Consider the following 14,384-nt stretch of genomic DNA (forward strand, 5'->3'; position numbering starts at 1 on the left):
TATCCTGATTAAATCTTAAAATCCTGGATTTTAATGATACTTTTTATCTCCACATCCAGAATTCTAAGAATTTGGGGTGTTAATTGGGCATTTGTTAAAGGTGACTTTTCTGTTTACTGTTTTTTGTTTTGATAATGGGTTTAAAAGTCTGTTTTGCTGGGAGACTTACCCAAATTTTTGTTTCTTTAAGGTGTTGACTTTAAGGTGAAAACAATTTCAGTGGATGGAAATAAGGCTAAACTTGCAATATGGGTAAGAGTTTTTAAAATGTATTTTAAAATATTAAACTTTACTTTTTAGGGACACAAATTGATATGTATAGTATTCTAGAGGTGGTTGATGAACAATTTATATTAAATAATTTTGGGGAGATTTGATACTGATTAAAGGATAAACAAAGAGGTATATCTTATTGAGTAATTAAGCAGCTATGTTTTGTTTAAATTTTAAAATGCGTAATTCTTTACGAATATTTCAAAACAGAACAGAATATTAAAAAAATCATCTGCCAAAGGGAATCATAATTGGATATGTTAAAAAGACCATTTAGACTGAACTAACATTAAAGACAGTTGTTAAGTGGAGGAGGAATGATGTGATATTTAGGAAAAAATTTATTTTTGTTTGTTAGTATAAATATTTATAAAATTTGAGGTTTCAAACTTTGGGTTTATTTTAATGTCTCATTTTTCCTTACTGGCTTCTTTTCTTTTTCCTGTGAATCCAGCTATTCTGATCCCCGTTGCTCTACTAGCTAGTGCAAAATAAGGTAGCATTAACTGTCAAAAATATCCAAGATGCTCAGTGTCTATGTATGTCTCTCTGTGTCTCCCTTTCCTCAATCTATTTACCCACCTACACACCGATCTATCTTATCTATATCTACCTAAATGTGATTGGTAATATATATATGTATATTCTAAATATATACTGTTTTATATATCTAATTTCCACATTTACTTTGATTAAAGAGATATGTTTATAACATAAGAAATCAAATTGGAACTGATCAGCAGTCATCAAATCGAGGCATACTTCCACATGCTGGTGAAGTGGTAAATGCTGTTTGTACATCTGTCACAGATTGAAAACAACAAGTGTTCATGCATTGTATGATGTCATTCATTTTCTTGGCATTCTCTGAATTCTAATACACATTTATCCCCTGATAACAAATAACTATGTAAGTGTGTTTAATGTTTTTGTCAGTTTTTCCTAATGTACAGTACTTTAAATTTGTTAGCCTGTTTGCCTCTTTCCCCCAGATATATTTAATATCAATCAGAACAGTAATGTCTAACAAAACTATTTGGAAAACATTGGACTAGACTATGGTAAAATATGTTGAACGATGTAAGAATGCTGGCTTTTTCTGTGCTAAAGCGGGGGACTGATTTCCATATGCTTTTCATGGTTAATTTATTATCCCTTTCCCCCCTTAATGCTGTTTTGTGAAATATATAGATAAGAGTAGGTTCTTAGGGTTGCTGGTTGCATTAAGATTTTTCTCTTATAGTTTTGTTTTAAATTTACTTTCTAGTTTTTGCCTAACAAAAAGGTTGGTGGGTATTATTGAAGAGACATCTTTACCTTAGACCTATGAATATTTTTTAAAGAAGAGAGGTTTGTAAGAGTAATACAGGGTAAGAATAAGGTCGATAACTGAGACAATAAGACATTAGTAGAGAAGACTGTCCATAAATGTACATTTATTAATACATTTCAGTGAGCATTCTTTAAAATATCTAGGGATGTGTATACATACCACTACACATACGGGTATGTGCAGTTTTCTAAAAGAAAGGGATTATATCTTACGTTTGTAAACCTGTTTGTCCTTCCTGCCTTCCTCCTGGCCCCCACACACAGTATGTGCTGTATCCATTTATATGGCCACCTAGTATTCCATTTCATAGCTGTACTTTAATTTAGTCAAACTTCAGTGAGAAATACTTAGATTTTTTTCCAGCTTTTCACGAAGATTAGAGCTCCTCGAGCATCCTGATTTATTCTTCTGTGTGTACTTGTCCACTTACTTTAGAATGTAGCTAGAAGTAGAAATGAATATGAAATATTAACATTAATGTAAACCAAAAAGCCTTTTTTTAGTTTATACTACCACCAATTATATTTTCATATTCATTCTTCCACATGCTAATCTGTACTGTTATCATTCTTTCTGTTTTTGCCTCTGAGTGATGCTGTTTTACTTAAATTTGCATTTCTTTTGATAAGAGATTTTTGCCTGTTCAATTGATCATTTTAAAAAATAAATTTTCTTTTTACATATTTTACCCATTTTATATATTAGCGTTCATCTTTTTCATCATTAAAGTCTTTATATAATAAAAGTATTAGGTCTTCATGCTGTTGGCAAGTGAAAAAAAAAGTATTAGGTCTTTGTCATGTGGTACAATTTTCTAATCTGTCATTTGCCTTTAAAATTGTGTTTCAGTTGAATATGTGTTTGTGTTCTGGTTTGTGTGTAATACTACCTCTGCCGTATGCTACAGATTTTTTTTCCAGTTTGTCATGTACCTTCAAATATTTTTAAGAATGAATAATGGGGGTGGGGAGGTAAAGAGGAGGTAAAGGGTGTTCTTGTCATACCAAGGTTTTAATGTTTATATGGTAGGATCAGCTGTTTTTATCATTATATTTGGGTGTCATGTTGTATTTAGGAAGGCCTTTCTACTCTATTAGAAATATATGAATCCATAGTTGCCTAATTCTTCTATAGTTTTATTTATAAAATGAGTTTCTCTCCTATTTGGAAGCTTCTTTTAGGATGAAATAGAATAATTAAGCATAGCCCTGCCCCTCTTTCTTCCTGAAAGTGCATACCCATCATGACCTAAATGGCATCTGAGAGGTTGTTTCCTTCTACTGCCTTTTGCTATGTCCTTGCTTCACTTTCACTTTATTCTACTTACATTCTATTATGAAGCCTTTCTAGATCTTTCCTAGCCCTGAATTTTTCTATATATCTTTGGTAATTTATTCTTTTCTTCACCCATCAGAAAATAAAACCAGAGACAAAAAGCTGTGCTTCTTTTATCTTACAAATATGTTATTATACCTATCACATATTATTGTTTTGAAAACAAACACAAGCAAAAATCTAACTTCTATTTAAGCATATACACTATATAGTTATTATAAATCTTGATCCAATGCTATTGCACAGGGTTTCCTCCACCTCCTAAATTATAACACCTATTTAAACATTTTATAATTGAATCCAAAAATGGCAAGGCTCTAAACATCTGGCCTAGTTACTAATATTCACAAGTTAAGTGTCAAAGTCAAGTGTAATATTTCAACATTAAAACTTTCTTGCTATGGTCTTTACTTTTAAAACATTGGGATTTATGGATATTTTAACTGGAATTGCGGTTCTGATTTTTATGTTGTGTTTCATTAAGGCAGTTTTTGAAGTTGATCTTAGTGAAGACCAGAGAGAACAAAGTTCATGTTCACTTGTTTTCTGCCAGCTTTGGAAGTTATGGATACAGTTTCCTTATGCAAATAGAATAAACTTTTTTCCTGCTATCACAAAGTCTTGGGGCTAAAATGCTTGCCCCAAGCTATTTGTTATGAAAATGGAACAGTATTGCATGTATGGAAAAATAGATACTTCTTAAATTTCCAAATTCACTGTTCCAAAACTGAGTTTTGTCTTTTAAATAAGGACTTTTCCTTCTTTTTTTTTTTTTTCTCTCAAAAACAGATAGTCTGTACTACTAAAAGTTAAATGCTTAACCTGGTGTAATTCTAAAAGTTACAATGTATCTGGATACTGAATAATTTGAATGTTGCTAATTTGTCATTTTTTGCATGTAAGCAAATATCTAGGACACAGTCTTATAATGATTTGTCATTTTAAAATATACATTTTTATTGAGTCTTTATGAATTAAGATTTTCTGAAATAGGTACTAGTGCAAGGCTATGAAGAGCATTTCTAGTTTCTTGTATATATTATCAATTGCTTCCTAAAAGTGGTGGTAGTAAAAGTGGTGACACTTTCACTGATATACATAGTAATAATTTTACTGTGGTTTACATAGCAGTTATATCATTTGGCTTCTAGTTGATTCTTTTTTTTCCTGCAAATTTGGGTTTTGATTACTTGAGCATAGTGATCAAAAAAGATCACTGGTCATCTGTGTGCTGTTTCATTAATGATTATCAAACTACCATATTGACTTGTCTCACGTTATCAAAATTATAATCTGCTTTAGGTAGATAGCAAGTTCACTTTGCTTGAAGCAGCTTTTAATTTATATTATTGTCTTTGAAAAGTTGAGTAAATATGCAAGTTGAATAGTTTTAAGATCCAAGGCAGGTTTTGTAAGAAACTTTAAGGCAGAGAGAATTTTGTAAAGAGAAAAATCATTTATTTTATACATTTATTTGTTTAGAACCTTTACTTTAAATCTGTTACTTCTTCACTTAAACATGGCAGGGTGGGGATTAGTTTCTGTGGTGGTGAGAATCTGGAAGGAAAGGCATTCAGATTTATGTAAGTATGTCTGTGGAAGAGTGGTGAATGTTCAAAGTGATTTACATTGAAAAGTTACTTTCCTCTTAAGTTTCTCTTTTGGGGTTATAAATGACCACAGATACTCCCTAGCAACTTGCTAAAGCCCCTCAAGCCCCTCATCGCCGGTTTAAATTCCTCTCCAATCTTATAAACCTCTTAGAGATTATTCTAACGCTTTTTATATCATCTAGAGGAGCTTCTGCTTGTCCCATAGCAAACTCTCACTTCCAGCAGTGGGATTGGTAGCTAAGTTGAGGGTTGATACATTTTTTACTTTTACTTTTCTTCAGGTTAGTTTACATCAGCATACTAAAAACTTTTTCTTAAAGGGCCAAATAGGATTTAGGCCAACCCTGAAGTGGCCCATATGGCAATACGTAAGCAAATAGGCCTACTGTATTTCAATAAAACTTTATTTAATAAAACAGGTGGTGGGCTGACCTGCTTTGTATAATCTTAGGTACCTTAAAGCCATATTCTAGGAATGGTAGAAAGACAATAAATAGAGAGAAGGAATTGGGCCTGGAAGTAAAGGCTTGTTAAATAGGTTCATTATTGTTATTATTATTATTATTTTTTTACTCAACAAATTCTGAGCAACTGTCTTTTTTCAAGAATTGCTCTCGGCCTGGTGGTTAAACTGGTGATTAAACAGATGAGTCCCTGCTTTATGAAATTTACATTTTCTACCTACTGTACATTGTTCACTTACCCTAATTTGAGTCGAAGACAACATGTAATAGAGTGGCTTGGTTATATGCATTTTCTCAAAAGGAGATACATAGAAAACACTTAAAAGAGCCCAACCTAAAAATCCGTTACCTAAAATAAGACATTCCCATAGATCTTTTCAAATCAGGGTTTTTAGCCTTGATTCTACATGAAAAGCACCTGGAAAGTTTTTTTTTTTTTTTTTTTTTTAATAACTGTCATTATCTTAGACCAATTGAACAGGAATTTTCTGGAGGTTAGACTCAAGATTCCCAGAAAATGTCATTATGCAGCTGAAGTTTAGAACCATGGTTTTTATTCCAGGTATGATAAAAATCTTAAATTCAAAATGGCAGAAAACCTTCACATTGTTGCATTTCTCTAGAGATCAGTATTTATAAATAATTTTATTTTGTGACACTTGTCAGTAAGTGAACACATCTTATTTAAATTCCCATTTTTTAATGAGCTCATGCATTAATATTATTTTTAGTAATGCTGTTTTACTTTCTGCTCTTAAACTAGTTTATTGAAGGTCTATTATTTATACTTTAGTTAATAATAATGATCATTTTTAGGATACTGCTGGTCAAGAGAGGTTTAGAACATTAACTCCCAGCTATTACAGAGGTGCACAGGGTGTTATATTAGGTAAGTGTTTGCTTTAATTAATGTACTATTTAAAAATATTTATTGGAGTTTCTGATTGTCCTAGTAAAACATTTTTGTTTTACTTCTTGTTAGAGCTACTTTTATGTACCTTGCAGTTGTATTAACTTCATGTAATATTAATCAATATTAAAACTTTTAATTTTAGTGTTTCGTTTAGCACTTAAAAAAGAAAGACAAGACTGATTTATTTGGTTTGAAAGCACATGTCAATGAGAACATTATTGAAGATTAATTAGCATATGTTGGACTGTCTAGGAGTATTACAGAACCTGGGCTTCAGTCATCAGCATATTAATATTTGCTACAGTTTATAAAGGGGGAAAAGTTTTTGTTGCTTAGTAGAATCTGCTTTATTAGTCCTAAAAATATCACTAAGCACTTAACAGTATTGATTTATAATCAAACAAAATTTAGAAACCAAATGTGGATTCCCAGTGTAATTTGTTGAAAAGTGCTTGTTCTTGGATATTCCTGGAAAACTGTTTAAAATGAGTATTGATCAATTGTATTAATAGATAGAATTCTCTTAATATTGTGGCTCGATAGTGACACTTAGCCTTTAGGTTCAGCATCTCTTGAGTTTAGAAAACACTTTAATAAGCTCTTTATTATAATGCACAATGACATAAGATGAAAGTGGTAACAGGAAGAGTATCAGGAACCCATCCACTAAATTGTAATTTTTTCAAAGCTGTAAATTCTGGTTCTTGTAAGAAACAAATTAATGGGGTCATAGATGTTTACATTCATAATTTTTTTTATATTTTGCCACAAAGTTGAATCTAAACACTGGTTTTTGGATAGACCTCATTCATCACTCATCATTATGAATGGGAACAGCTGGTGTTTGCTTTAATGGGTATTAAATGGGTTTTCACTTATTACACAGGATATAATTTCATTTCTGTGACAGTATGTATTAATAGGATTGAAATGTGTGTGTATGCTTTAAAAAAAACACTGTTTCTTCCATTTGGGTCAGTAGACACTGTTAATTGTTGAAGACAATAAAAAACAGACTTGCCTATATTGCTTACTAATGCTAACTCCTAGTTACATATCAGAAATATGCCACTGATTCTTTAATGCTTATTATGACTCCTTTTATTTCAGTTTATGATGTTACAAGAAGAGACACATTTGTTAAACTGGATAATTGGTTAAATGAATTGGAAACATACTGTACAAGAAATGACATAGTAAACATGTTAGTTGGAAATAAAATTGATAAGGTAAGAAGGCAGACACTTGGCCTTTTGGTTCTGTATTTTGGTAGCCTTTCTTAATCACTGCATTTATCTTTTAGGAAAATCGTGAAGTCGATAGAAATGAAGGCCTGAAATTTGCACGAAAGCATTCCATGTTGTTTATAGGTAGGTGTGTGAATGAATGTCTATACTTTCATTATTAATGAGGAATTTTTAAATGGAGTTTTTGCCAAGTTTATTTCTTTATGAACCATAAAATGTATTTATAGTATTGTTCATAGTTGCCTTGTGTAACAAGGTTCTTTATTCTTCTTTCTGTAAAATGTATGATCATATTATGTGAAATCATATAAAAAACAGATCATTTCTGTCAGGATATAATGGGATTCAGTAAAGTTTGGCACTCAGTGCTAAAGTTGCGCCTTGCTGGTCCATATGCTGATAGCGTCAGCGCCACCTGGGAGCTTGTTAGCAGTGCTTCAGCTCAGGCCCTAACCCAGATTTTCTGAATTAGAATCTGCATTTTAACAAGCTCTTCATATGGTTTGTATGCACAGTAATTTTTGAGAAACATGGTCCAGCAGGGGTTGCCAAACTACAGCCTGGTCCAAATCTGGCCCCACCATTTGTATTGGTACACAGCCATGTCCATGCATTTACATGTTGTTTGTGGCTGCTTTTGTGCCATATGGCAAAGTTTAGTAGTTACAACAGAGGCCATATGGCCCACAAAGCCTAAATATTTACTATCTAGCCCTTTACGGAAAGAGTTTGCCAACCCCTGATCTAGAAAATTGGATGAGCTATATCAGACTAACAAGGGGAGGCCGGGCGCAGTGGCTCACACCTGTAATTCTAGCACTTTGGAAGGCCGAGGCGGGCAGATCACGAGGTCAAGAGATCAAGACCAACCTGGTCAACATGGTGAAACCCCATCTCTACTAAAAATATGGGCCGGGCACAGTGGCTCATGCGTATAATACCAACACTTTGGGAGGCCGAGGCGGGTGGATCACGAGGTCAAGAGATTGAGACCATCCCAACCCCATATCTACTAAAAATACAAAAATTAGCTGGGTGTGGTGGCATGCACCTGTAGTTCCAGCTACTAGGGAGGCTGAGGCAGGAGAATTGCTTGAACCCAGGAGGCGGAGATTGCAGTCAGCCGAGATTGTGCCACTGTACTACAGCCTAGCACCTGGCAACAGAGCAAGACTGTCTCAAAAAAAACACAACAAAAAACAAAAAAACAAAAACCAAAAAACAAAAACAAAATAACCTGGGGAGGTTTTCTTCTTCCACTGTGGCCCAGAGAAGCCAAAAGACTGGACACGCCTAGTCTAGAGGGAGATCTCAGGCTGAGAGAAGAGTGAATATTTCCTGAGGTAGGAACCAGGCTAGTGTGTCAAAGGAGCAGGAAGAAAGCATGTGTACTGGAGCATAGTGCGTGTTGAGGAGAAGGCTGATGGAAAGCTACCATTCAAATGGCGAGGAGGTGGATTACATTCTAATTGTGGTGGAAAGCAGGGAAGCAGTGGCGTGACCTGATACTCTGTAAAAAGATCCTGTTGTAAAGAAAATGGACTAGGGGAAACAAGCAAGAGACTATTTCTTCTCTTGCAGTGGCCCAGATGAAGGAAGCAGTGGTTCGACTGTGTAGTAGTAGAGGGTGGTGGAAAATGGGCAGTTCTGGGAGGTACAGTGAAGGTACAGCTGACAGGATTTGTAGGTAGATTTGACATGGAGGACAAGAAAAGAAAGCAATCAGAGGTAACTACGGGTTTTTGGCATGAACAGTGAGGTAAATTGTGCTGCCAATAATTGGGATGTGAAAGATTGAGATAAGAGTAGGTTTAGTGTAGGGAAATGAGGAATCAAGAATTTCATTTTGACATAAGAAGGAGACATTTTTCAGATAACCGGTATAAGTGCTGGTCATTGGTGTTTAGGGGGCATTTAAGAAGAAAGAATGTGAGGTCATATTATTAGAATGGTGACTTCAGGAAAGAATATGGATAGAAATGGGCTGAAGAAACTGGGCAATATAATGAAACCTCATCTCCAAATAAAATTAGTTGTGTGTGGTGGCAAGTGCCTGTGATTCCAGCTGCTCTGGAGGTTCAGGTAGGAGGATCACTTGAGCCTGGGAGGCCAGGGCTGCAGTGGAGCTATGATCATGCCACTGCACTCCAGTCTAGGTGACAGAGTGAGACCCTGTCTCAAAAACAAACAAACAAAAAGATTGAATCCTGGGGTATTCCAGCAACTAGAAGTCAGCAGAAAGAGGAAGTGCCAGCAAATAAGGGTGTGTATGACATGCCAGTGAGATAAGAGGATTTCCAGGCATGTTCAGAGTCCTGGAAGTCAAGGGAACAGCTTATTTAAAAGAAGAGGAAATGATTAGCAGTATCAAATACCAAAGATGTCAAATATAATTAGGATGTTGAATTTGACAGGATAAAGATTGTTGGTAGTCTTGGAAAAGAATGATTTTAGTGGAGTGGTGGGAACAAAAGCCTAATTAGAGTAGTTTGAAGAAAGAATGTGAGATAAGGTGGAAGAAGCTTATGTGGATAACTCTTTAGAAGAGCTTTCGAAGAGAGTAGAGAAATGGGTGGCTACAAGAAGGATATATGGCCTAGAGAGCAAGTTTGTTTTTTAATAAGATGGAAGATAATTTGGCAGACTTTTAGGCTGATTGGTATGATCCAACAGAGAGAGAGTGTGTGATTCTTCAATAAATGAGAAGGGATGGGACTCCAGGAACAAGAGAAGGTGATGGCTTGGAGGCAGCAGGGATAGTTCATTCATTCTCACAGGAGGTAAGGCAGAGCGTGAGGACACATACATAGGTAGCTTGGTAAATTTATTAGTGGGACGATGAGGTAGTTCTTGCCATATTACTTCAGATTTTCTCAGCATAATGCTAACTAGATTATTAGCTGCAAAAGAGTGTTGAGAGGAAGGAATAAAGTAGTCATCTGAGACAGTGAGAAAGGTCATCACTAAGGAAATATAGGGGTGGAAGCAATGCTGAGTATCCAGTTGAGTTTCATGAGTAAACATTTAGAGTGGGACCCGTGTTCATGGTAGTTTGTCATTTTATCCAGCTACCTGGAGCTGCTTGGTTGAAGGCACAGAATAATCAAGTTAATATTTTAATTTGCATGAATTTCCGCATTTCTGCCTTGGGAGCTAGTTTTAAGAATTAACTGAAAGCTTAAGGAAAAAACTTTCCCATACTATTTAAGTAGTAGAGCTTTACAAGTTATAATTCTGTCACAGTTTTAATATTATAAACCAGCATTTTTTGGCATAAATTTATATACTAATATTCTTATGGATAGAATTTAAGTAGCTCAATTTTGAGAGTTGGAAATTCACTAATTATTGACCTGTGGGGAAAAATTGCTGATTTGGATCTTAATATATTGCAGGGTGATATTTATGCTCTGATAGTTTACCAGAAAAACATGAGGATATGGCCAGAAAGGGATATACTATGAATGACATTTTTCCTTGAATTTCAGAGGCAAGTGCAAAAACCTGTGATGGTGTACAATGTGCCTTTGAAGAACTTGTTGAAAAGATCATTCAGACCCCTGGACTGTGGGAAAGTGAGAACCAGAATAAAGGAGTCAAACTGTCACACAGGGAAGAAGGCCAAGGAGGAGGAGCCTGCGGTGGTTATTGCTCTGTGTTATAAACTCTGGGAAATTCCGTCTCTTGCATATTTGATGAGATAGTTACATCTTTCTGTATATAAACTCTTTAACTGCTATTTTAGGGACCTTGCAGTTTGCACATAGTTATTTTATATCATAGCAGTAAATATTTGCAAGAAATCCCACTCATCGGCCCCAGGTAAAATGTTATGGTAAGCATGCACAGTTTGCAGTCTGCGGTTTTTTATGTAGCACAAAATAGGTGTACCTTTATAAGTATGTTCAATTTTATAATTTACATTTATCATGTAATTTAAAAAAATCCATCTATCTAGTATATGTTGATACAAAGTCTGCTTTTTGTATTCTTTTTGCTTAAATACTCCTGCTAATTTCTGAATTACTTGGTATGTAGAACTCCTAGAATCATAGGGAAGAATAGAGGTATCATCAAACATGGCAAATTTTCTTTCAGGAATAATAAAGAGCATGATTCCACAACTTTTCTAGGATGTTTGAGATTCTTTTTTAGTACTAAGTAAAATTTTCATTACAGAATGTAGCTCAGGCCAATTTATAACTAAATCTCTATTTGTTCTGATGATGCTTCTTAACAGCATTGATAGCTTAAAGAAACTTGGTATTTTTAACTTACTTCAATGATTAGCTCAGTTGCTTAACTGGAGTTTTAATCCTATTATATGTACATTGGATTCATGACTCAATTTTTAGTTATATGGTGTTTGGCAGAATGGCAATAAGGTTTTCGCCCATTTTGGTTTCAGGAGGACATTAATAGTGTGTTTATTGTAACTCCTAATACTAACCACTTTGAAAACCAACCTTTTTTTTTTTTTTTCCCCGTAAATGTTGGTAGTGTTTGTCCAGGTACCTCAACTGTAGCTTGTGTAATGTTGAGGAATATCTGTATCTATGGCTTCCATAATGGCTAGTTGGTATTCTAAAACCTATTTCTGTGTTTTGAGGGGTGGGGGAAAAAAAGGTATATTGCTTCTAGGTTCTGATGTGTGAGGGAAAATACTGTCACAATGAAAATCTTGACAGTTTACTGTAACAAGTAACCAATAGTTTATCAAAACCAACTGGTACAGATTAATAAATCTGTTTCACAGCATTCAGTTTTCTCACCTCTTGCTATTGTATATTGTAGATTTTCTCACTCATGTGTTATTTAATTTACATCGATCTCCACTATTTTAACTCCCCAAATAAGTTATTTGTCCTTTAAGATTGGTTACTCTAATACTTACTTTCTGGGCAGTTTGTTCTCTGTATACGATTGCAAATGATAAGCATTTTTGTGAGTCACCACCTTTGCTACATGTTTGTTAATAAATTTACTTCGTGTTGGGTTCTTTCTGAAATGTACATCTTCACATATAAAAACCTCACATTCTACTTGATTTTACACTTCTTAGTCTATATTACATGTGGTTGAAGGTTTTATACATTCTGTATGCTTTTGCTAAATGTATAATATTTACTACTAGAAATTTGGAGAAAGAACACTAACACATGTACTTGTGATTTGCTCATGTTACATTAAAACTTGAGATTTGTGTATTTATGTAGTCTGTATTGACAAGACTTTTATGTTTATGGTTTTTTGCTCCTTGAGCTATATAATTGTGTATTAGATTGTTGTCTTGATTTGGTCTAAATTTGAATACATACGAATTACTTGAATATAACAAAAATGAATTTTGTTTGATAGATTTATATTGTAACCTTTTTCTAGTTCTTGAATAAATATAGCCTGCTTTCCCTAGATGCATTTGTGCAGGAAGTATATACATTTTCCATTACTCTAATCAGCTGAGGGATATTTAATACTGTGTTATTCAAATTATATTATGTGGCTTTCATTTTACTGTTTTGTTGCAAGCTTAGTGTTTTGTAGTGGAGGTTTTGTAAGTCAAACAATTGTAGTATCCAAAGTCAGGCACCTGTGTAACAGGGTTTTGTTAATTCTTTTCAGAATCATTGAAGCAGTCTTAAAGGGTCTTTTGCAGTTGGTACAAATTAAGAACAATTAGAATATAGTATTTTGAGTTCTAGGACTACTGAGATTGACCCACACAAATAAAGAACTATTCAATTTTTGAGTAATAGTTAACATTTATTGAAAGCTTCTTTGGTGCCAGGTACCATTCTAAGTGCTAAATTATCTTATTAAACCTCATAGCAACCTTAAGAGATTAGTACCCCTATTATGCCCATTGTAAAGATGAGGACAATAAAGTGTAGATGTGTTAGGTAACACCCAAAGATCACGTAGCTACTCAGTCATTGAGGTGGATTCCAGTCATGGCATTTTTACTCCTGAGCCCATACTCTTCACCATCATTCTTTTTACAATGGCTAGTTACTAGCTGTTTGTAATGCAGTCGAGTTAAGGCAGTTCCACTATTTCTTTGTCACTCTTTTGTTGTATGTAATAGAAGTATTTCAGACTTTCTGGTTATAGAGTATATCCCATGATGTAAACCTGCTTCATAAGTCATGTGATACAAAAGTTAAGGTAGTGGAGTAGGTGGTTTTAGTTCTTCTACCTGTTCAGAGTGGAATGAAAATCCTGACTTAGAAAAGGTACAAAGTTAGGGGACTTAGGATACCTTCACTTCCTGTGTGAGAATGGAAATTAAGTATGGAAATAGTCACTTGCTCAAAATTGAAATCTAGGGGGAATTTTTGATTTCATGTATTTGAAATCCACAAACTCATACTTGGTGTTGACATTCTAGTTGAACGTTGTGGAGATAGACTTGATTTTGATTCATTGTAGTTTGCATATTCAAGAAATAGACATGATTCTTTACTAACGGTGGGACTAGTGCCATAGCTCATAGAAGAATTATTACACTAGTACTTGTTCTGCCTGTGAGTTGACACAGACTTAACTCATATTCATAGTATCTTTAAGTACGACTTAATATGTGTTTTTTTCTGTGTATTTTTTCCAGATGAACAACAATTCTTCAGGTTTTTTAGATCAGAGATCCTCTCCATAGTCAAGCATTATATATTTCGTGGGAGTACATTTCACCGGTAATACTTAGGAAGTATTTTGTCTTTCCTGTTTCTCTAGTTAGGCATGGGGTAAAGACGTTACTCAGTTTTCAGGAGCCATTGTTCTGACTCCAGTCCTGCCATGTATACTCAACTATATAGACTTCACCCTGGGTTTTGCCTAAAATGTTCAAACAAGAGAATAAAAAGACATAGATAGGCTAAGTCAAGATTAGGAGCTAAGGAATATAGAATCACCCAAGTCTTTTTTTTTTTTCTTCTCCACAAATGGGAACATCTATCATGCTGGAGGACTACTATGATGGGGCTTTACTTTTTACTGTTTGTTGCTAGCTTATTGTTTCCTATTTAGGAATGAATTTTGTTTCTGATTGTGGTATAAAGTTTGCTTAAGTGCCCCTTAGTTAAAGCTGTTCCATGTATGCAAGCACATACACACATACTTTGAACAGTTGTGTGAGTGCCTGTTCTCAGTCTTGCCCCCTTTACACATTTCTCATCACATACAGGTTCTTTCTTTTTCTTTTTTTTT

At 34.4% G+C, this 14,384-nt stretch overlaps 1 protein-coding gene across 2 annotated transcripts in view; it reads left to right on the top strand.

Moving 5' to 3' along the window:
• Positions 1-12,590, top strand: part of RAB18 (RAB18, member RAS oncogene family) — a 34,106-nt gene extending 21,516 nt beyond the window's left edge. The window contains exons 3-7 of one of the 2 annotated variants that reach the window (XM_002750173.6): positions 191-252; positions 5,835-5,907; positions 7,042-7,160; positions 7,235-7,301; positions 10,667-12,590. In XM_002750173.6, the coding sequence (XP_002750219.2) occupies positions 191-252; positions 5,835-5,907; positions 7,042-7,160; positions 7,235-7,301; positions 10,667-10,842 (497 nt within the window). In that variant the 3' untranslated portion in view covers positions 10,843-12,590. The remainder of the gene's footprint in view (positions 1-190; positions 253-5,834; positions 5,908-7,041; positions 7,161-7,234; positions 7,302-10,666) is intronic. The other variant, XM_002750174.7, reaches the window with a different exon arrangement.
• Positions 12,591-14,384: the final 1,794 nt, after the last annotated feature.

This window comes from Callithrix jacchus, chromosome 7, assembly GCF_049354715.1.
Source record: "Callithrix jacchus isolate 240 chromosome 7, calJac240_pri, whole genome shotgun sequence".
Lineage (NCBI taxonomy): Eukaryota > Metazoa > Chordata > Mammalia > Primates > Cebidae > Callithrix > Callithrix jacchus.